Source organism: Gopherus flavomarginatus, chromosome 19, assembly GCF_025201925.1.
Source record: "Gopherus flavomarginatus isolate rGopFla2 chromosome 19, rGopFla2.mat.asm, whole genome shotgun sequence".
NCBI lineage: Eukaryota > Metazoa > Chordata > Testudines > Testudinidae > Gopherus > Gopherus flavomarginatus.
This window is the reverse complement of record NC_066635.1, coordinates 8,219,071-8,240,725: the sequence shown is the minus strand read 5'-3', so window position 1 is coordinate 8,240,725 and position 21,655 is coordinate 8,219,071. Positions and strand designations below refer to the sequence as shown.

Below are 21,655 nucleotides of genomic sequence, written 5' to 3'. Positions count from 1 at the left end.
GACTCTCTTTCCATAGTCTTCTGCCCTGTGCTGATTCCGAGAGGGTGCACCCTGATTACCACACTGTTACTGAAAGGCCATGATGCTTTTGCAGTGTTTCAGAGATAATTTGTTGAGTGTCATATGGGCCTGATCCTGCTCCAATTGAAGTCAAAGGCAATTTTTCCACTCTGTGGGATCATCAGGCCCAATTTTTGGAAACTACTTCTTAAGTTCCAGTTCCAGTGGTTCCCCTTTTTCCGTTCATTTGTCCTTGCATGCCTTTTTTAGGGCAATTTCAAGACATCATTACAGAGAACACAAGAAAATGGCATGCCTGAGACTAATCCATGTATTTATTTACCTGGGAACAATCCAAGTATTTTTTATTTTTGTTTGCTGTTTAGCTTCCTGTTGGCACAGATGTTTGAAAAGCCATTATTAAAAGGAAACTTGCTCACTGTTTTGAATCCTAAATAGAGTATAGTGTCTTCACTTGTTACTTTGCTGTTGAATTAGGTGGGTCAAGATACTTCACTATTAATATTTAAAAATACTTCAATCATTATGGTTCATTGATTCTGATGTCTTCTATTATTTTAAAGCAACCCCCCCCACAAACAACAACAAAAACAACCTGCAGATGGTTATTGTGCTAGTTCCCCTTAGCTTGTCCTATGGCCTGCTTCAAATTTTGTCGTTCTCAGAAAAAAAAAGAGTATTACAAAAATGCTAAATGTATTTGTAATGGAGCAGGTTGGCATATACATAAAGTCCAAGCTGTATGTCTGTGTTGGTCATCTCTACCTGATAGGGTGTTTAGGAGAGAGACATGGATGGCCTAGTGTTCAGAACAAAGGACTACTCACATCTGATACCAAATCCTTCTGAGTGACTTTGGGCAAGTTACTTATTGCCTGATTTTCAGAGGTGCTGAGCACTTTTGTTGACTTCAGTGGGATGTAAGGGTGCTCAGCACTGCTGATAATCAGGTCATTAACCTTGGAGCCTCAGTTTCCCCAGGAATTTACTCCTGAGCTGACAATGAAAGGCCATCAAGAAAGGAGAGGAGAGGAAAGGAACAGCAAAATAAAATAATCTGTTGTAATTATTCAGTGAGAAACAACATTAAAGTACTAAAATAGAGATGTGTATGAGCTACATATTTTGGATCTGGAATCAAAGTTCAAGAGATCTTTAGAAACCAGACTGTGTAGCTGGTCCCATCTCTTCAGTAAAAGATATAAGACAAACCTTCAACAGCAAAGAAATTTACAGCAATGGCTGAGAGATACCGTATGTGTAGGGTCCAAATTCATCGGACACAACTCTCATTTATTTCAATGAGAGTTGCACTTACTTAACGAAAGTTAAAAATGGGTTCCCAGATATATCTGTGGACAGTAAAACAGTGTTGTAGCAGTGTCTTATTTCATCACAGTCTTGGGGCTTTAAGCCTGAATGCTAACTTTCCTTTCACTTGAATAGATTTGCCACTCAGCTCTTTTAGTCTCCCTAATGTTTTTTTGTTGTAGGAATTTCCTTAAGGAGAATATTTTATAGTGTAATTTTTGGTTGATTATTGCTTATATGTGCAATTAGTGTAATTGCATCTGATTATGCCAGTTGGAGTGATCATGAAATTAGAACATGCAATGATGAAGTATAATGCATTCGTGAAGTCTTTTGTAAAATTTTCTGAACCACATATACCAGGGATCAGCAACCTTTCAGAAGTGGTGTGCCGAGTCTTCATTTATTCACTCTAATTTAAGGTTTCATGTGCCAGTAATACATTTTAATGTTTTTAGAAGGTCTCTTTCTATAATATATAACTAAACTATTGTTGTATGATAAGTAATTAAGGTTTTTAAAAAGTTTAAGAAGCTTCATTTAAAATTAAATTAAAATGCAGAGCCCCCTGAATCGATGGCCAGGACCTGGGCAGTGTGAGTGCCTCTGAAAATCAGCTTGCATACTGCAGGTTGCCTATCCCTGACATATACTAAGCAAAAGATGTTCATTTTCTTTTGTTTTGGCTGTGGTGTGTTTGAGTGTTAAGTTCAGCATCCTGGCTTGCTACAAAAGAGAGAGTGTTAATTTGTTATTAATTATTCTTAATATTCTTATTCTTATTAATATTATTTATTCTTACTTGTGATACAGTACCATCTAGTGACCACAACTGAGAACTGCCCCCATTGTGCTCGATGTTATACAAGCAGATAGTAAGAGATGGTCTCTGCCCCCAAAGAGCCTACAGTCTAATAATCAAGGCAGAAAAAGGAGGTAGTAGTATTGCCATTTTACAAATGGACAGTTGTCACACAGAGTGATTTAGGTGATTTTCCCAAGATCCCACAAGGAGTCTGTGGCAGAATGAGGAACTGAACCCACATCTTTTGAGTTCCAGTGCAGGGCCATAACCACAGACCATCCTTCCGGTCTCCTCCATTCACTAGTTAATATTTAGAGCATTCTGAAATAGATGAAGATTTTTGCTCTTACAATCTAATATTCAGCCATGGCATGATAAGCGAGGATCATAAACAGTTAATAAAAAAGGGGGGGGGGGTTTAAGGGAAGAAGACAGACAAGTGTTACAATAGCAAGATCATGTGACTACACAGGAAGGCAAGTTATCTGTTCAAATAACAAGAGAGTGTTCTATAAAACAGAGTAATAAACAAACCCAAGGGAGAAGGAGGCTGACATATACAGATGATCCAAACAATACGTTGTTATTATGTATTTGTTATGTGGTAATATCTCGGGACTCCACCCAGGGATCCAGGCCTCTCTACTCGGTGCTATCCAAACATTGAGCAAAACCCAGAGAGATTATAGTGTATGTCTGTCTTGGTCATCTCTGCAGGCGTTGCCAGCATTCTTTCTCTTTTGGCCATTCCTTGTTATAGCCTCTGGTCATTTGTATTCATTCAGCTTTGGCTGCCCTGAGGCTGAGAGTTGCTGTGGGGCTCTTTTTGCAGATGCTCAGAAGGAAATTAACTTCTACAAAGACGGATTCCTTCATGCATCCTCCTGCAATATCTCTGGTGAAGAAGGAGATGGTAGGCGGCCTTTTGTTCAGGCACTGTGTTGCTTGGGAAGCAGTTAGACATGAGAAAACAAATAATAGCTTTGGAGCTTAGAATTCTTTGCAGAAAAGATGGTTTAACTCTATGGCTGCTGTGCTTAGATACTACAGTGATAAGAACCGTATGTGGCTAGATAGATGTTAGGGGGCATGTTTCAGAATAGCATATCCTGGGTATATTTTTGAAGGCCAGTAATGGCATCTCTTATTGCTGCCCTATATTAGCAGGTGGTTTTAGAAGCAAGGGGGTACTGCCATGTACCAGATAGCATTGAAGGCCATTATTTTCAAAAGTAGCTAGAGATTTTGATTGCTCAACTTGAGATCTCTTAATAGGGCCTGATTTCCAGAGAGTGAGTGTTTAATGCATCATGAAAATCAGCCCCCAAACTCAGAGAGAGCAAATATTTGCACTTGTTATTGTTATTAATCATTATTTGTTTGACAATGTACATCAGGTGCCAAAGTGCTAGGCACTGTATAAATACTTACTAAGAGACAGTCTCTCCTCCAGAGAGCTTACAACCTAAATAGAAAACGCAAACATTGGAGATCAGAGACACAAAGAGATACTAAGTGACTTACCCAAGGTCACTTGAGTAGTCTATAGCAGAGCTAGGAAATGAACCCAGATCTCCGGAGTTCCAAGTGTCCTAATCACAAATTTATCCATCCATCATCTAAAGAAGAAAATTCTTGTTGACCAAGGGAATGAACCAAACATTGAAGCAAATTTGTGATTTTCATTTCAACCAGTGTTTGCAAGTACTTTATAGAACAGCAAAACTCAATTCATCCTCCTCTGGCTTCCACATACAGTACAGAGAGACCTTTTTCAGAAACACACTCTTTATAAATGTATATTTCATACTGTGCTCTGTGCAGAGCATATCTGGAAAACGTGCAACCGTTTGAAAAATAAATTGCAAAGCTGCACAAAAACATAATCAACTTTAAAGTGATGGTCTACGTGCTGCAGGGGAATAGCTCCTTTTAAAGTGAAAAATAAAAAATAAGATATCAGTAAGTAAATTAATTGGGCTTATATAAACTTATCTGTATCTTTGGTTCATGTCTGCAGCGTAATCCTTTGATCAAGACAGATGTTTGACTTTGGTTGGCATCAGACAGATGACCATGTCTAAAGCACCCTGCCCACAGATGCAGGATATGGTTTATAGATAGCGACTGTGTGGTTCAGCTTTTTTTCACTTGAGGTGCTGGCTCTGGGTTGCTATTCAGAATCCTTATAAGAGGCAGTAATGTTATGCCTGACAAGTTTTCCAGACTTGGGGCTCTGTCCACTGTAGATTGTGCTTCAGGGAAATACTTGCTATTTGGTGCTGGGTCTTGTATAATTACAAAGTGTAAAATGAGAGTGGATGGGTATTTTGTTTGCTTATCCTGAAATCAGTTGTTTTGATAATTCCTATTTGTGGAGAATTGAATAGAGAATAAGAAACTTTCTATAAGGTTGTTGTTGAACCGGCCTCTTAAGAATTGTTAGAATTCTGTGGCAGAGATATAAATATCATATCAAAAAACAAAACAAACAAACCCTAATGTAGAGGCAAACTCATTTTCCTTTGAATTCTGTCCAATTATAGAGTGATATCTACAGAATCTGATTGTTTACTGTGGTGTTCTGTGTATGTAAAGCCTCGTATGGCTTATTACTATTTGCATTACACTAGTGCCTAGAGGCTGCAACCAAGATCAGATCAAGGTTGTGCTAGGAACTGTATAAACACATAATAGACAGTACCTGCCCCAAGTGCTTACAGTCTGGGGATTCCAGTACTGTGAGTAGTCCTATTGAAGTCAATAGGCTACTTACAGTAGTGTTTGTATAATATGTAAAGCGCTTTGGGATCTTTTGGCATAAAGCGCTGTATGAATGTAACATTGTATTAATCATTATTCTGTATAGAGTGGCAATATCTCTAAAAATGCCTTGGAGCTCAGCTCTGAGATTGTGAGCCAGGTTTAAGCAAAAGGGCTTGCACACTAAAACAGTGGGAAAGAAGGAAGAAATCCTCATTTGCAATGTATGTGCCTTAATGCTGAGCCATGTGCACAGTAAGCCCACCATTTTCTGCTCCTGTTGGATGCAGGGAGGACTAGCACACGCAATCCACTCGATATATGTGGTTTGGGCCATGCATTTCCACACTGTGCATGGGGCCCTCTGGCCATAGCTCTGTTCATGGTCAACACACCTACACTCCTTAGTCCTAAATTCCTGCAGAGACTTGCTGCAGAAGTGACTATGTCAGTGTGCAAGGTGGGATGTGGGGTTCCTGGCAAGGTTCTTTCCTACATTGTCCCTGTGATTGGCTCTGGAATACCCAATAATCTCTGTATTAGCCCCTGTGTGGCAAACTTGTGGAGTTTTATTTTTTTGTAAAGAAGTCATTTAATACACTGGAAGGATAAATTTAACCCCCTTCTTCCCCCCCAAAAACACTTAGTTTTATTTTACAATTCTTAGAAGTCAATGTCTATGTACTACATCTTTAAATCTCTAAGAAGCATGTTGCCAGCAGAAACTGACAGCCATTTTGTATTCAGTCCAGCACAGACTGCTGCAGAGGAGATGAGCACACTGCCCTCTTTCATGGAAATTTTGCATTTGTTCTTTCTTGTTTTGTTGTTTTCTTAGTCTAAAATAATAAGACGTGTCTGTTTTGTATACAGAGAGCATGCAGGGAGTTTCTTTCTGAAAGACTGAGATACTGAGGCACTTGGCCTGAGGGTATGAAAGAGTAACCACAGTGTAACACAGATATTACTATTTAATATGTTTCATAACAGCCAGCCCAAGTGCCCCAGGGTCTTTCCAGGTAGTGGGGGAAGGGTTAGACACCCCAGCTTCACTGGGGGGGGGGGATTTGTGCAATAGACTGAGCTATCACTTCTGGCAGACAGTCCGTGTATTTTAACTGCCAGCCTGAGAAATGCCCCAAAAGCAAATGCCCCCAAAATCTATAATAAGCAGCAGCAGAAAAAAGCTTTGGAGCATTTACTGCTGTTCTGGGTTTGTTTCTTTTTAACTGATACTCTTTAGGGAGAGTATCAGTTAAAAAGGTGACTCTTTAAGGTGATTTGTAAGTGACCATGGGCTATTGCCTCTGAAGGAAATGGCTTGTGTTTTGGAACAACCTGATTTCTTTTTAACAAAAAAATCGAAGCCATGTTTAAATTGTCAAGCTAATCCTCAGTGGAGGATGAAATCGGTTGGAATTCTGGAATGGTGATTAATTATGCTTTCAGATAACCCTTTTGTACATCAGATTAAATGGTTTGAGGCTTCTTTGTTCTGATCTGAAGTAAATGCTGAAGCTGGAGCGTGCACAAACAGTGTGAGTAGATCAGTTTGCATGGTATGCACCTCTATCCAGAGCTGCATCTGTTGCTGCTGCATCTTAACAGTGAGCCTGTCAGAGACAATCTGGTAACAAATTGTATGTGGGATGGATCTGTCTCTTCCTTGACTTAATGACTTCACTAATCCATGGGAATCCATCTCCTTCCTATGCTGTGATAAAGGCTAGTTTCTACACTCTAGGGGCCAAAACTCTTGACTCCAGTGCAAAGCCCAAGTGTACAAGCTTTGGACAGGAGTTCTTCACAGGCTTCCCATCTCCAGGCCACAGAGCACTAATAAAGCTGCTTCAGAGTTACTGGTGAAGTCACAGGGCTGCAATGTCCACAACCCTGTGCTCTACATGAACAGAAATTAGCCAAATCTATATGCAAACATTTATGTTTAGTGTGAATGCAGCATTCCTCTCTGGAAAGCTCATCCAGATTGTACACTTACAGTTGATGGAGCATTAATGGGTTCTTGGTGGGGGTATCAGAAATTTCTCTCTTGCTCCTTACTCTGTGAGCATCCCTATTCTCTGAAGGGGATTCATGCTTTGGGGCTAGATAGTTCAATATAGTTTTAATATAAGATTTTAAAACTGATCTGCCATTTGATTGCAGCTTCTAATGACTGTGACATTTTTGTCACTTAGGTAAACTGCAGAGAGAGCAGGGAATGATTATGCATGGGAGGGAGAACAGTGTTACTGCAAGGGGAAAATTGTTCAGTTTTGCTTCTTTCCATTCTGTGACATTTAGTGTGCTAACAAAGCATGAAAATTCTTACCTGTTGGCATGTGATCAGATGTGATCTGGAGTTAAGATTGTAGGCCTAATTCTTCCCTTGCTTACACCCATAAAACCCTATTGAAGTCCATGAGGCTGCGTAGATGTAAATAAGGGCAAAACTGGACCCCACATCCTTACCTGCTCATGCAGTTTTTCTCTTAAACCCTCTTCACAGCCTCTTTGCAGCAAGGTTCAGCTTCATTATTTTTAATTGTGCATTTATTGAATGCTTAGGGCCAGGACCTTCCTTTGATCTGTGCACAGAATCCCCATGATCTACAGCAAAGTCCTGTGTCTGCCTGGACTGAAGGCGATAGGCTGCTTCTGATCTTGATTTGCAAACTGGTGTGAATCACAAGTAATTCCATTCGTGCTGGAGTCAGACTGGCGTAGGTGACATCAGAACCAGTGTATGACAATAATTAATAACTCGACTTATGCGTAAATACTAGCCTGCTTGAGTCTTTATTCTTGCATTTTTGTACTTCACTAAACATAATCCAGAGTAAGAGAGAAATGCTAGGACTAACCAGACAAAAAATCCAGTTAAGGGATTCAGATGTATATGTCCTGCAGCACTGTGTTGTCAGAGATGATTAGTAGGTGACAGCTGTATATTATATATGATCATTTGCTTTTGTGGACCTATCAGCTTTTTTTATAGTCGTAGGTAGTTGGTGGTTAAGTTAATGTACCCATCAGATAGCTAATTTCACCCTTTTTCATCACCCTTTCAGAATGTATTAGAGAGCAACTCTGTCACATATTTACACTGCAGCTCATGTACTAGTCCTTTTGTATGTTTTAAAAAACTTTTCTGTTGATTCTATTGTAATGAATTGGACATGTGAGTATGTGTGACTGCCCCTTAGTGACTGGAATCAGCAAGGTTTAACTGTGTATCATTGGCCCTGTACTGCTAACAGCAAAAGAAGAGTGTGACGTTCTGTACCTCGTGGGAACACCTTACACCCCCATGTTAATCCTTATAATATGATTGTGTTGTATCTAATGCAAAGTTTGTCGTGATGGGTGTCATCGGAAGGTTCATGATGTACTGAGCATTGTTGTTGTGGTAATATCATAGTAATCGTTGTTATAGTAGTGTTATGTTATAGGTTGTAATTTCATGTATATAGTTATGAGGTTGAAAATGCGTCCTCATGGCTTAAAGCAAGACCATGCAAAAATTCTGCAGAAGCAGAGGGGCAGTTCACACCTCATCAGGGCATGCATGGGACAAAACCAGCCCAGCCTCACAGGAACAAAGGACACTGGCCTAGGCAACAAAAAAGGATCTGTTGGACTCTTGAGTGAGTCACTCCCCTTCCTTTGGTCAGTTGAGGACTGCGATGAGGTAATGCTCACCTGACTCTGAAAGGAAGGTAAAATCAAGAGGGAAGAAAGGACATGATAAGAGGGAGAGAGGTTTGACATGCTCTTCCTCTCTCTTCCACCTACATCTACAGACACCACACCAAGCGACTGAAGTGCTGATCAAAGGGGAGAACCTCGCTGAAGAGCAACCAGCCAGCTTGTGGTGAGAAGCATCTTGAATTTGAAAGGGCATTGAAAGTGTTAAGATCAGCTTAGACTGTGTTTTGCTTTTATTTCATTTGACCAAATCTGACTTGTTATGCTTATATTTTAAGTGATTAGAAGTCAGTCTTTGTAGTTAATAAATCTGTTTGTTTATTCTACCTGAAGCAGTGTGTTTGGTTTAAAGCATGTCAGAGACTCCCCTTGTGATAACAAGCCTGGTACATATCAATTTCTTTGTTAAATTGATGAATTTATATAATCTTGAAGTGTCCAGTGGGCATAAATGGACACTGCAAGATGGAGGTTTCTAGGGTTGTGTCTGGGACCACAGATATTGGCTAGTGTTATTCGGTTGCAAGTAGCTGGGAGCAGCTGACATGCCAGAGGCTGTGTGTGAACAGCCCAGGAATGGGGGGTTCTCACAGCAGAGCAGGGTCAGGCTGGCTCCCAGAATCAAGGATTGGAGTGATCTAGCAGTTCACCGGTTCAGATAACACCAGATGGAAACGTCACAGAGAGTTCCCTTTAGTGCAGGCGGATATAGGCTTTTTTCCCAGCAGGAGGTTGTGAGATCTAAGTTCTCAGGCACTAAGATGGACAGTGTAGTGATCATCGTGAAGTCCTATGTGGCTATGGATTTGATGCACTCTGTAAGAATGGTTGGTTCACAATATGCGTTTTTCCATGTTCCATGCTGTGTGATAGATAAGGCAACCTCTTGCAATATCTTTGGGAGACCATATTATATTAAGTTTCTGAATGGTTTATGTGTCATTGTGGGTCAGATGTCGCATGCAGTCCCATCAGGGGAGGGTGAACACAGCTCCTCCAGGAAGTGAAAACAGTAGGGGACGATTAGAGCAAATCATTCAGCTTTAACACCTCCAGAAGGTATCTCCTCTCAGGGAGGCTCGAATATTCTGGTTCAGGCTAAAGTCTCCAGAGACCAGTAAACAAGGAAAGGGTGCTTGGATAAATAACCCGAGTTTAAACTGACTTGAGGCTTTTCTTGTAATCACATGGAAAACCAAGTTGAGCCATATGTTGGAATTGGGAGTGATCACTGATAAGCTATTTAGCATGTGTGTAGGTTCTTTCTTTTTTTTTAATGCTGCTACTTTAATAATAAATGTGCTTGCTTAGAAGGAACTATGTGGTAACTTGTAACTGCTGGCAAAGTCCACAGAGAGAAAGCAAAGCGCAGGTGCTGGCATTTAGGCAGACTGGCCTGTGGGGGTATCAGAGTGTACATCTGAGAGCACTGCTGCCTTAAAAATCTCTGCCAGAAGAGAGAGACATGGATCTTCCTCTAGGAGAGGCGAAGGCTGGGAGCCAGAAATCTTTAAAGGGGTCCTCTCACAGACCACACAGGAGGAAATACTGGTGCAGTTGCCCTGAAATTGTGACATGCTTTACCTATAAATGTGATTTAAAACAAGATCAGATATTTGGCTTTTCATCCCCGTCATTATTCTTTTAAGAGGCTGTACTAATTTCCTCCTTCCGGTATTAGAAACTAACACTATCTGTTGATCTAGATATGAAAAGCAGAAGTATCTTTTAGCTGACTTCCAGATTAACTGATGAAATTCTGCCCTTATCACTTGTAAATGTTTTGTAACTAGTTTGTTGATTGGTTTTGCTTTTCCTTCTGGATGTTTTTAACTTATGGCTCCCTGCTGACATTCTGCCTTCATTTTCTTCGAGTCTTTTTCACGTGCCTGCTGCTGGAGGTTTTGGCTACATCCTTGCTTAGCTGATGCCATCACTCAGTAATCTTTCATTGTGTTTCCTTCTAGAGATCCATGTGGAGAACGTCCTTCATGTCACATGTTTTCCGTGAGCCCTAAAACAACAGCTATCTGCAGTGTCATCTGAGATCTTGAGAACCACACACAGTTATGGGAGATTCTCCGGCCGACACCACTGATGAAGGTGCAGACACATGCTGCAAAGACACTCAGACTGACCTGGCAGAGAGAGTAGCAGCCATAGATGTTGCTGTTGGGCCTAATATAGATGACCAAAATGTTCAGGAAGCAATAGAAGAGAATGACACAGTCTTTTCTGACAGTGTAGCAGACATGCAGAGGAATGGGGTCCATAGTGACATGGTAACAAATGAATCTTTACCTTCACAAGACCCAGACGATGTTCATCAGATGAATGTTCCAAAGAAAGCTCCCACTAGGCCAGTTCTATCCAGCCGAAAGTTGTCTCTTCAGGAAAGATCTACAGGAAGCTACCTGGCTTCTACCAATGCTCCAGGCTATGGTCCTTATGCAACAGGACCTTTAACACATATCTTGCCACGTATAGTGAGGAGACCAACGATAGAGTCCAACCGGATCGCCATCTCAGATTCTGAGGTAGGTTTCTTTTCTGCTGTAATGATGATGCCAAGGTATTATGCTGTCTTTTCAGCCTGCTGATAGGAAACTTTAGCGTCCAAAGCCAATAGTTTCAGAGGCAGTAAATTTAACTTATGCAGAAATGCCTAAAAACAATAATAAGCTAAGATTATAAGCAACTTGTAGCATAGGTTGTAACATAGGTAAGCAACTTGTATATGTCTGTGCCTTCAACACTTGAAGCAGTCCTTACTTCTATTGTAAATGGACCATCTGATCATCTAGGTCATGATTCAGTAAGCTTCGTAAGCATGTGCCCAGCACATGAGTTGTCCCATTGAAGTTAATGCCTTCCTTATAACTATTCCAGTTGAATAGTAGAAGCAGCAGCTCGGTAGGCTAAATTTGGTATCCCATTCTTTTTTTTTAATGAGTAGCAGTAAGGCTGGTTTCAAATGAATTTCCTTGGGTTTTTTTACCGCATGTGCTCTCAAGAAGTTTATCTGCTGTGGCAGCTTTGTCATGATTATTTTATGGGTTTACGCATGTGGAGATCAGGCATTTCCCATCATGCCACGTGAATGAGGTTGTGGTTATTGGAGACATGATTTAATTTCATGTGAAGTGTAAATATATTGCGATCTCCCTCTCCTGATTTTTTACATTTTTATTGACTTCCAAAAATAATTCCTCAGGTAGAAGCTAAGTTCCTCACACAGTGTTTCCAGGATTGCATGGACTCCCCAAGAGCCCCACCAAACAGCTTTGTGAATGTGCAGATTACACAGTCCTATTTCACACCTCAGAGCTCACTGAATAAAATAAGGCATGAAGCAGTCCACAGTGATAAAGCAAGCTGTACAGCGCTTGAATAATACAGGAAGTGCTCACAGACAACGCTGAAACTTTGATAGGGTTTTCTTTGAAAGCTCTGCATAATGAAAGGCCTGGATTCCTTTTGTAAACTCTGTAACCCGCTCTCAGAATAGCACTTACAACTTCACTCAGACCATCGAAAGCTATTCTGGACAGAGTACTGGAAAACAATCCTGACTGGAGGGAGGCAAAGATATACTGATCTTTTCCTTCCCTAATGTGTGAGATTCCAGGATACACAAGACCATCGGTAGTTCTCTTAAGGCCAGATTTCCAAAGAGGTCAGCTCTAGAGCTGGTGAGGATTTTTTTCATTGGAAAATGCTGATTCATCAAAACCAAAACCTTTGGGGGAAATATATTGGTTTTGACAAAGCTTTTATCAGGAATGTGTCTTAGATCCAAGATAAAATTTAGAGAGAGAGAGAGAGACCCCAGGCTAAAGTAGCCAATAGCTCAGGAGCTGGGGAGACCCAAGTTCAAGTCCTTGCTCTTAATGAGGTTGAATCTGGGTCTTCCTCGTCTCTGGTGAATGCCCTTTGTGAAAGGGCTTCGTTCTGTTTTGTTCGTTTTGCAGAACAAAAACAAATTCTGAAATCTCAAATATTTTTACAAAACAGAATCCTTGTTTTCTGGCCAGCCCTACGCAGCTCCCATTTGGTCGCTTATTTTGGTGCCTAAATGGGAGCTGAGCTTTTTTGAACATCTATCACTACGTGTAGATGCTAAGCACTCAAGAATCTGGCACCTCCATGAATTCGAGCCGCATGCCTGTTTCCCCATGTTTCTCTTCCTCTTTTGCTTCCTGTTTCTACAACCCCTTCGTCTTCCTCTTTCTTTCCTTCCTCCTTTCTCTACGCTTTACAGAAAGATAGCTGCCAAGCCAATTCAGTTCAGTGACCAGTGGTTTCATGCTGAGGTTTCATCTTTCATCATTAGATAGTAAGAATTTAGTGGCACCTCCTGGCCTTCCCCTGCATGGGAGTTGAAGGTCCCTGACTGCAAAGACCAGAACTGTCCCTCTGCATGTAGTAGAGTGGAAACAGGATTTGGGGAGTGTACATGGGGGGTGAGGATCCCTAGCTCATCACAGTGTAATGCTCCTTGGAGATCCCTCTGTGGCAGGGGGAAGGTGGATAGGAGTAGTTGCAAGTGGTGATGGAGTGGGGAGTCTGTGACTACACAATATCTGTTAGCCTTGTCCTACATAGGGGGGTTGCTGATCTAGCCCTGAAGTTGCAGTAGGAGGCATAGAACAGCTGGGATGGGGAATCTTTTCCCTCCTCCATCACCTGTATTGAGAACCCTCAGCACAGTCTGGTCACTCAAGAGATTACTGGAAGAGAGAGTTCCGTGGCAGTTTCCACACCATTATTGCCACCAAATCTCCTTTCCCTCTGGAGACAGCAGCTAGATGGAGGAACCACAGTAGCCTTTCAGGTGGGTCCCAGTTCTCCAGTTTCATAGTCTTCTCATGTACTTGCCTTCCTTAGTGTGGGAGATTTTAATAGTTTGGGGGGTTCAGTGGGGCGAGGTGCATTTCGTGGTGTCTGAATTGTTTGCTCCAGAGGAAGGGTTTCAGTGATGATCATCAGAGATGAGAGAGGCTGCATGGCCAGTCCACAGGAATGACTTGACAGTGAAGGTGAGGATGGGAAGATGAGTGACTCGGTAAAGATAGGGAGATTCAGGGTCTGTTGGAAGGTAGAGCTGTGGCCTGCCTAAAGGGATGGGTAATATCAAAAGGTTCAGAGAGTCAAATGAACATCTAAACTATTGGATGCTTAACTAAAGGTTTTAAGGTACTGCCCACAGCTTATCCTTATGGGCTAACTACTAACCTCTTACACCCATGCCACCCTGCTACAGTCAGTGAGATGCAGCTGAGGGCAGAGGATAGCTCTGTATTATGGAGGCTACATCCTTTAATAGCTAGAGCATGAGCCTGGAAGTCAAAACTCTGGGTTCTAATCCAAACTCTACCACTTAGTTACTGAATGACCTTGGGCAAAGTCACTTAGCCTTCCTGTGGTTTAATGTTCCCCTCCTGAAGAATGGATATAATTCTACTTACTTCCTTTGTAAATCTCATTTTGATCCTCAGGTGAAAGATACTGTAAAAGCACAAATTATTATTACTTTTAAACTATTGTTCTGTTGTATTTTTTGGAGCGGTGGACCTTTGTGAGTCACTGAGCCGTGAGATAGGAATTCATTGCACTCTAGCATTAATAAAAGAATAAATATATGAATATAACAAACTATAGGTGTCTGCAGTATTCTTTAGCCCCAGTAATATGCTTTAATGGAGGTTCAGAACAAATTTCAGAAAACTTACTTGACTTCTGAATGTCAGCGCTGTAATTCTGCAGTGATTTCTACTGTGCTGGGAATGAAATTTGTTTCAAGGTAACTGCAGTGGAATATATTACAAGTTCCAATCTGCAGGGAAATTCAAAAGAATCAAAACACTCATATAAAATCAATATCTTAGTCAATAGATGTTGCTTTCGAAAAGAAGCTTGGTTTGAAATGCAAATACAGAGACCTTCATTTCTCTTCTCCAGTAGCAGTTTTTATTGTGCAGTGCTGCATTTTTAATGGTCAGTTTAACGTAGCTATTAAGAGCCCTACTACACCATGACTGAAATACTTAACAAAGCTGCATTCTATGGAAAGCATCATACATATTAATGGAGCATCACTGCAACAGGAAGAGGTGAAGGGATACATTGGCAGGGAGTCTAAGTCAGAGGGACCTTGTGATATTTTTAAAGACAACAATATTATGGTTCAGGTTTTAAGGGTAGCCTGGAAATCTATAGGCGCAATCTTGCAGACTTTGGTTATGGTTTTTATTATCTGTATATTTTGCAGTACAAGCTTTTCCCCTCCAGAACTCCTCTAGAATCCTTCATTTGTTCAATATAGAGTGTGGGTGTGGGTATGTGCGCCCAGAGGTTTTCATCTGTTTCTTTCTGTATTTGTACAGTACCTAGCACAATGGGCCTCAGCTGTGATCAGGGCTCCCTAGGCACTACTATAATTCAAATAATGGTATCTTTTGCTTTCCAGGCCACTTCTGCCCTGATTTACGTCCAACATAACCCCACTTGCTTCAGACAATCATTTTCAAAAAACAAGGATGAACAAAACTTTCTGTAGTTGATTGTGCCACACAAGCAGGGTTCATTCTTATCTGTGTACCATGGTATTTAGTTGTACCTGGGGAGCTGGGTGTGCCAATCTGTGTGAACTGAGATGAGAAGGTGCTATAGGCTCTTGGATAGGAATCTGCAGTCTTTGTGAGGGTAGGGCAGAGTTACCTTGGGGAGAAAAGTTGCTATGGGTTTGTTTGTTTGTTTTTTCCCGTGGCCCTGAGCATTGATTCTCATAGGCATTTAGGGGTACATTTAGAGAGAGGTTGAGGGCTCACGTCCACATGCTCACAGATACTTGGTTTCCTGGGAGCAAACGGTAGGTGTTGATTATGTTTGTGGAATACACATTTCCTTAGTCTGTATGTTTAAGGTCAGCACTGTTATCTGTCCAGAAAATACTTTTTTTCCCCATGAAGGCTAATCTTTTATGGCATCTGTATGAGTCAACCACTGAAATAACGCCTTCTTCTAGTACTCTTCTGGGAAGTGTCCAGGATAGTTATGCTTCAGTGAGGTGTTTCTCTGTAAGACATTACAAACGGAAATGAGAAGGAAACATGCAGGACAGTAGGCTCTGGGTCAGATTTTGAAAGCTTGGCCTCCATTTTTTGGCTCTAGGAATTTTAAGACATCAGTACTATATTTACACTAAAAATTTTATTTACTGATGTGGAATTTTAAAATACAACCTCACATTATTATTATTGCTCAATTGTATTATAGTAGCATCTAGAGGTCCCAGCCAACATTGGGATGCAATTGCGTTGAGTGCTGTTTAGACAGATAGGACAGCATCTCTGCCCCAAAGAGCTTATAGTTTAAATAGACATGTCACACAAAGGGATGTGATGGGAAACGGAGGCACTGAGAGATGAAGTGGCTTTCCAAAGGTGACACAGGAAGAGCCACAGCCAGAAATTGAACCATATATCCTGAGTCCCCAACAAGTCGTTTATCATAAGACTATTCTTCCTCTCTGGCCAACCCATGCACTGATTAAGATAGAGGATAAGAGGCTGCTGCTGACTAATGGAATAACTCCTTTAGCTCACTCAATGGAGAACTGTGCTGAAGAGTCTGGGCCCTATCTCTACTGATGAGCCATCCCGTGGGGTTGTTATACATGCTATTTCCAACTAGGAAGATGGGCCAAAAAGAGAATTGGAGGCTAACTCAAAGAGAACTCTACTGGACAGTGGTACTGAACAGTAAACAGTGAAGGTGGTTGCTTTTTATTACAGAAAACAGGACTGATAACGCTGTCCTGTAAGAGGTGGCAGGCAGAGGGGAAATATGGGCAATGACAGAGAATGTAGAACAGAGGCTAATCACTGACTAGTGGAGCTCAGAGATATTTGATATCACAAGGAGAGGTGAGAATGAATAAATGGAGTGATGCGCTGGTATCTTTTGCACAACTACCACTAGGTTGTTTATCATTTGTTTAAGCATTGACAGTGAGCTCAGGTCTGTACAGGACACAATACAGACAGTTCCTCTTCCAGCATACTTACAGTCAAAACAAGATAGATATGGTTGACAAAGATGTATGAGGAAGCCCCCAGGATGAATAGGAATTTGTTTAAAGCTTACGCTATTGTCTATTCACTTGCTTCTTCTGTGCTTCACTACAGAAGAGAGTCATTAGAGTGGATTTGAATGAAGAGAGAGAGTAGTCACTTGGCAGAGGAGTTATGGGCGGGGAGAGGGGACATTCCAAGTGTCTTGGTTGATGCCACATTGAGGCTTTTATCCTGCCAGAGATGAATATAACTGCGGTGATAATTATGATCATGCTGTGCTGCTTTTTATACAGATCCCTAAGGAAGCTTTGGTAAACAGTTCCTTTGTGAGCTGAGAGGCCAATAGGGCAGGCTCACAGACTTGCCTCTCCAGTAGTTGAATAATCACCAGGTTTCAGTGCAGATGACCTTTCAAGTCCTTTCCAGGTGAGTCCTGTGGGACACATTTGTACTGAAGGCATTGGTGACCTGCATGTGTTAAAGTGCCTTTAAAACTACTCCTTTCTCCTTGCACTGACTGTTTGGCGTCATCAGTCAATGTCTTTCTAGAGACAGTGCATCCATCATCCAGAGCTAGCAGTCATTACCCAAGGTAAATTATAGTCTTTGCAAAAATGAAGATTAAATCCATGAACACATCTGCACTTTGTCAGATATGCAGGGATAGTCTACATCAATCAGAAACCAAGATGGATTGTCCAGCTAGACCCTGGGATGTATCAGAATTTCTGATCCGGTATTGGCTATGCTTTCATCAGTCATTATGCCAGGAGTTGCAGCAGTTCAGTGCTTTGCCACCATAGTTCCTATGCTTAAAACTAATTTCAAAAAAACACTAAAGAATGTGCTGCAGGTAGATGGATGGGATAATCTGATAGGTCTATCTACTGTGGATATCTGATGTATTATAGAAGAGCCTGCCATACACCTGTAGAGATTCTACTAGTCCTTTTGGGGTGGTTGTTCCTTGCCTAGAAAGCTGAGCGGAAATCTCCTTTCAGGAGCGGGGCTAGTTCTTGAACTGTGGCCAGGAGGACCTGTTGCATAAGTTCTTGCCCTAACTCTGTAGTACACTTACTCTGTAATTCCTTTAAGATTGATTAATATTACTAATGAAATTACTTGCTTTTCATCCATAGGTCTCAAAATGCCTTAAAAAGGGGAGTAACGTGATCTTCAACTGAAGCACAAAGAGTTTTAGTACTAAGGTCCATAACAAGTCATTGCAGAGCTAGGATTAGAATAAAGGTCTCCTGGCACAGAGTCCAGTGTTCTGTCCACTGAACTGCACTGTGTCCTTCAATATTAGCTGTCTGTATCTACAGCTTGCACCTTCCTCTTCATTATATACAAGATATTGAGGGGATAGCTATAACATACCCAGGGTACAATCCAGACTAATGAGTAGCTGTGTCACCCCTGCCCTCTAACCCGAGCTGCCCTTTACAATGCTTTGCTGCTGTTGCCTCCAATCTGGACTGCTCCCAGACAACCTCCAGGTTGAAAGTCACTCCCAGCTTTGTCAGTGTGTGTGTGCTGCTCTCCAGCCTTGGCTTTTACCAATCTTGGTTATACTGCAGGGTGACCCCAACACACACTGTCTTAGATTCCCTCTTTCCCACCCCCCAGAATGTATGTCTTATATTGCCCAGCCCTCTCCTGGACAATACAGACTTTATAATTTGTATTTGTTTAATAGAAATAATATGCACACATTTTGTTACCCCAAATGAAGTTTCACAGACACTTCAGTTTAAACATACTGGATTAGATAAAACAAGTTTATTAACTACAAAGAGAGAGATTTTAAGTGAGTACAAGTAATGAAGCCTAAAAGTGAGAGATGGTTACAAGAAAAATCAAGATAAAAAGCAACTGGTTCCTAAATTAACAAACTAAGTTAAATTCAAAGCAAAGTTTTTCTCGTCGCATGCTCTCAGCAGTTTTACTGACCAAACTTCTTAGGTCAGGACCCCTTTTCAAGTTCAATGGCTGCTTTCTTTGTCTGTTGTGGTGCAGTGAATTAATGGACACAGAGAAAGAGAGAAGATGGGTGTGTTGGGTTATTTGTCCCTCCTTTTTGTAGTGTCAGTCCCTTTTTGGAAAACATTTCCAGCTGAGATTCTGGAGACAAAGTGGAGAAGGGTGTTCCCTAACCTGTTTGAGTTTCTTTTTCTACCCTTCCTGCTTGATGACTGTTTACTGCTTAAATGCAAATTAAGCAGAGCGCACATTCCTTTGTTTGAAACAGTCCTGTTTGCCAGCTTCTGCTATGGTATGAAACATGTGGTAATAGCATTATACAGGGAAATCTTATAACTTCACATACAATGCTGCCACACATATTTTATCAGAACAACATTGACTAGCAAACTATGAGTTTTCAGCTGATACCTCACAAGGCATACTTGTAGAAATATTATTATAGCAGGGTGTAGGGTGTGGACCCAAGAGTACATTCTGTCACAATAGATTTTTATGCTGAACTTGCCAGATTCCTCCTTTGGCTATGCTGTTAGAACTGAAATCTGGTTTATTGTCAGAATGGGACTCTGGTGCCTGTATTTACAAAAAATTGGAGATGGGAGCTTGTCTCTCTGAAAAATCTCATTACAGACTGACTTTGAATCTCTTAATCGCCATATCTGATATGACTCGTCTTACATAAAACGGCAGAGATATTGCAAATGAAAAAGAAAATGTAAGAACTCTAAAATACCATGCTGGAGTACTGTATTCGATAATACACCCACTCATTCTCCTCCCTCTGCCCCCCCCCCCCAAATTAAGGCCAGCCTGTGAAAGCAAAAGACCCCTTTCTCCATTTGCTAATCTGACTCTTTCTTCCCCCAACTACCTAGTATGGTTAATTAGATTACCATTTCTTTCCCCCAGACTCTCCTGACTGATTAAATTGTCCTTTTCTTTCTTGCTCTGTCTCACATTCTCACACTTACACACTTTCTCTCTCCTCTCCCTGTTTGAATTCACCATTCCCAGAGCCTGCCTGTCCTGTCCATTCCCTGGGATCACTGATTAGGTTGTCCCTATCTCTTTGCTGCTCAGGCAGCGTAGTGTGTGTAAGTGGAAGGCCATACAGCATATGCTTAGCAGAAGCAGAGAGCGTGGACCAGGTAAGTGGTTGCTCTTTCTTATTTCTCAGTGCTCTTGCTGCTGCTGCTGCTGTACTCAGGCTGAGAAGAGTCTTTAAGGATCTGCAGAATTGCAACTTTTAGGTCTGTAATTGAGTGTCCAGGGTGGGTGAAGTGTTTGCCAACTGATTTTTGAATGTTAATTCTTGACGTCTGATTTGTGTCCATTTATTCTTTTGTGTAAAGACTGTCTGGTTTGGCCAATGTACATGGCAGAGGGGCATTGCTGGCACATGATAGCAACCCCCATCTTTTCATGTTCTCTGTATATTTATACTTGCTCCTGTATTTTCCACTCCATGCATCTGATGAAGTGGGTTTTAGCTCCCAAAAGCTTATCATCAAATAAATTTGTTAGTCTCTAAGGTGCCACAAGTCCTTGTTCTTTTTGCTGATACAGACTAACACGGCTAGCACTCTGAAACCTTTAAGGATCTGCTATCTGCTTTCCCACTGTCTGTTTCCAAAGTCCAGCTTTCGGAATTAACAGATTCTTCATCCTCTTTCATTTAGATTGCAACAACAGTAGAGTGAACTCATCACCTTGCAAGATCAGACCATTAATTATTTGTTCAGTTGTTTTGAAGCATCTAGTGCAGAGATCTATGAGAGAGAGAATACTGAACTGGGTGGATGATTGGCCTCGCACAATGGGGCCCACTTGTGGTCGGTCCTTAAACACTGCTGTAACAAACACAATAATATGCTACCTCTGTATTTACCCTGCTTAACTAATATTTAACCTACTTATTAGCTCTGAATTTTTGTATATTATTATTATTTTGGAGCATCACTCTGAGAACAGAGATTAGTACCTTTTAAGGCCAGAAGTGACCATTGTTATCATTTAGTCTGACCTCCTGCATAACACACAGGCAATAGAACTTCCCTGAATTAATTCCTGCTTCAAGTCCCAACAACTGTATTAAACTAGAGCATGTCTTTTAGAAAAACATCCAATCTTGATTTTAAAATTGCCTGTGATGTAGAGTCCATCACGACATTTGGTAAGTTGTTTCTATAGTTAGTTACTCTCACCGATAAATTCATACTAGAAGTAAGGTGCACATTTTTCAGCTTCCACCCACCCTTTGTAACATTTTAACACTGAAACAAACATGCAAAATTAAAGGACTATTCCACCTCCTTCTTAATTTATGGACAGCTCCTGTGGCTAATGCAGAGAACTGGAAGTCATGAAATCTGGGTTCTTTTCTTGTTCTGTTCTGACACAGTCTCACTGTGCAACTTAGGCAAGTCACACAACCTGTGAGTGTCTCCATCTTTTACATGGGGATGTAATAACTGGACTTCTGGAGTTGGTCCTAGAATACGGACTCCCATATTTGATTCTGTGACTTTGATTTCTGGTCAACACTGATCTCTTGTGCTTTCTTTCCCCCCCTCCAAGGGAGAGCCTCGTGCATGATGACAAACAGAGCATCTTGTTTTAAGACAAAACGAGTACTGTACATTCAAATAGACACAGCATTCTAATTCTCTGACAGCCTTTTATCAAAGGATCTTAATAATGTTATAGTTCCTGTTCTGATTTATCAGCAGTTGTGAACACTTTGGCATAATGGAATCACTAGGGATTAATAGGCAGCAGGTTTAAAACAAATAAAAGGAAGTTCTTCTTCACGCAGCGCACAGTCAACTTGTGAAACTCCTTGCCTGAGGAGGTTGTGAACGCTAGGACTATAACAGTGTTTAAAAGAGAACCACCATGAATTTATCCAGTTAAGTCCATAAATGACTATTAGCCAGCATGGGTAAAGAATGGTGTCCCTACCCTCTGTCAGAGGATGGAGATG

The 21,655-nt window shown here is 41.2% G+C and overlaps 1 protein-coding gene across 8 annotated transcripts in view; it reads left to right on the top strand.

Moving 5' to 3' along the window:
• The window catches only part of CAMKK1 (calcium/calmodulin dependent protein kinase kinase 1), a 181,022-nt gene that overhangs the window by 50,983 nt on the left and 108,384 nt on the right, over nucleotides 1–21,655 (top strand). For 5 of the 8 annotated variants that reach the window (XM_050929417.1, XM_050929423.1, XM_050929418.1 and 2 more), the window contains exon 2: nucleotides 10,576–11,145. In XM_050929417.1, coding sequence (XP_050785374.1) covers nucleotides 10,678–11,145 — 468 coding nt within the window. In that variant the 5' untranslated portion in view covers nucleotides 10,576–10,677. Of the gene's footprint in view, nucleotides 1–3,020; nucleotides 3,051–8,712; nucleotides 8,775–10,575; nucleotides 11,146–21,655 lie in introns of those variants that run through there. The other 3 variants (XM_050929419.1, XM_050929422.1, XM_050929416.1) reach the window with 3 other exon arrangements.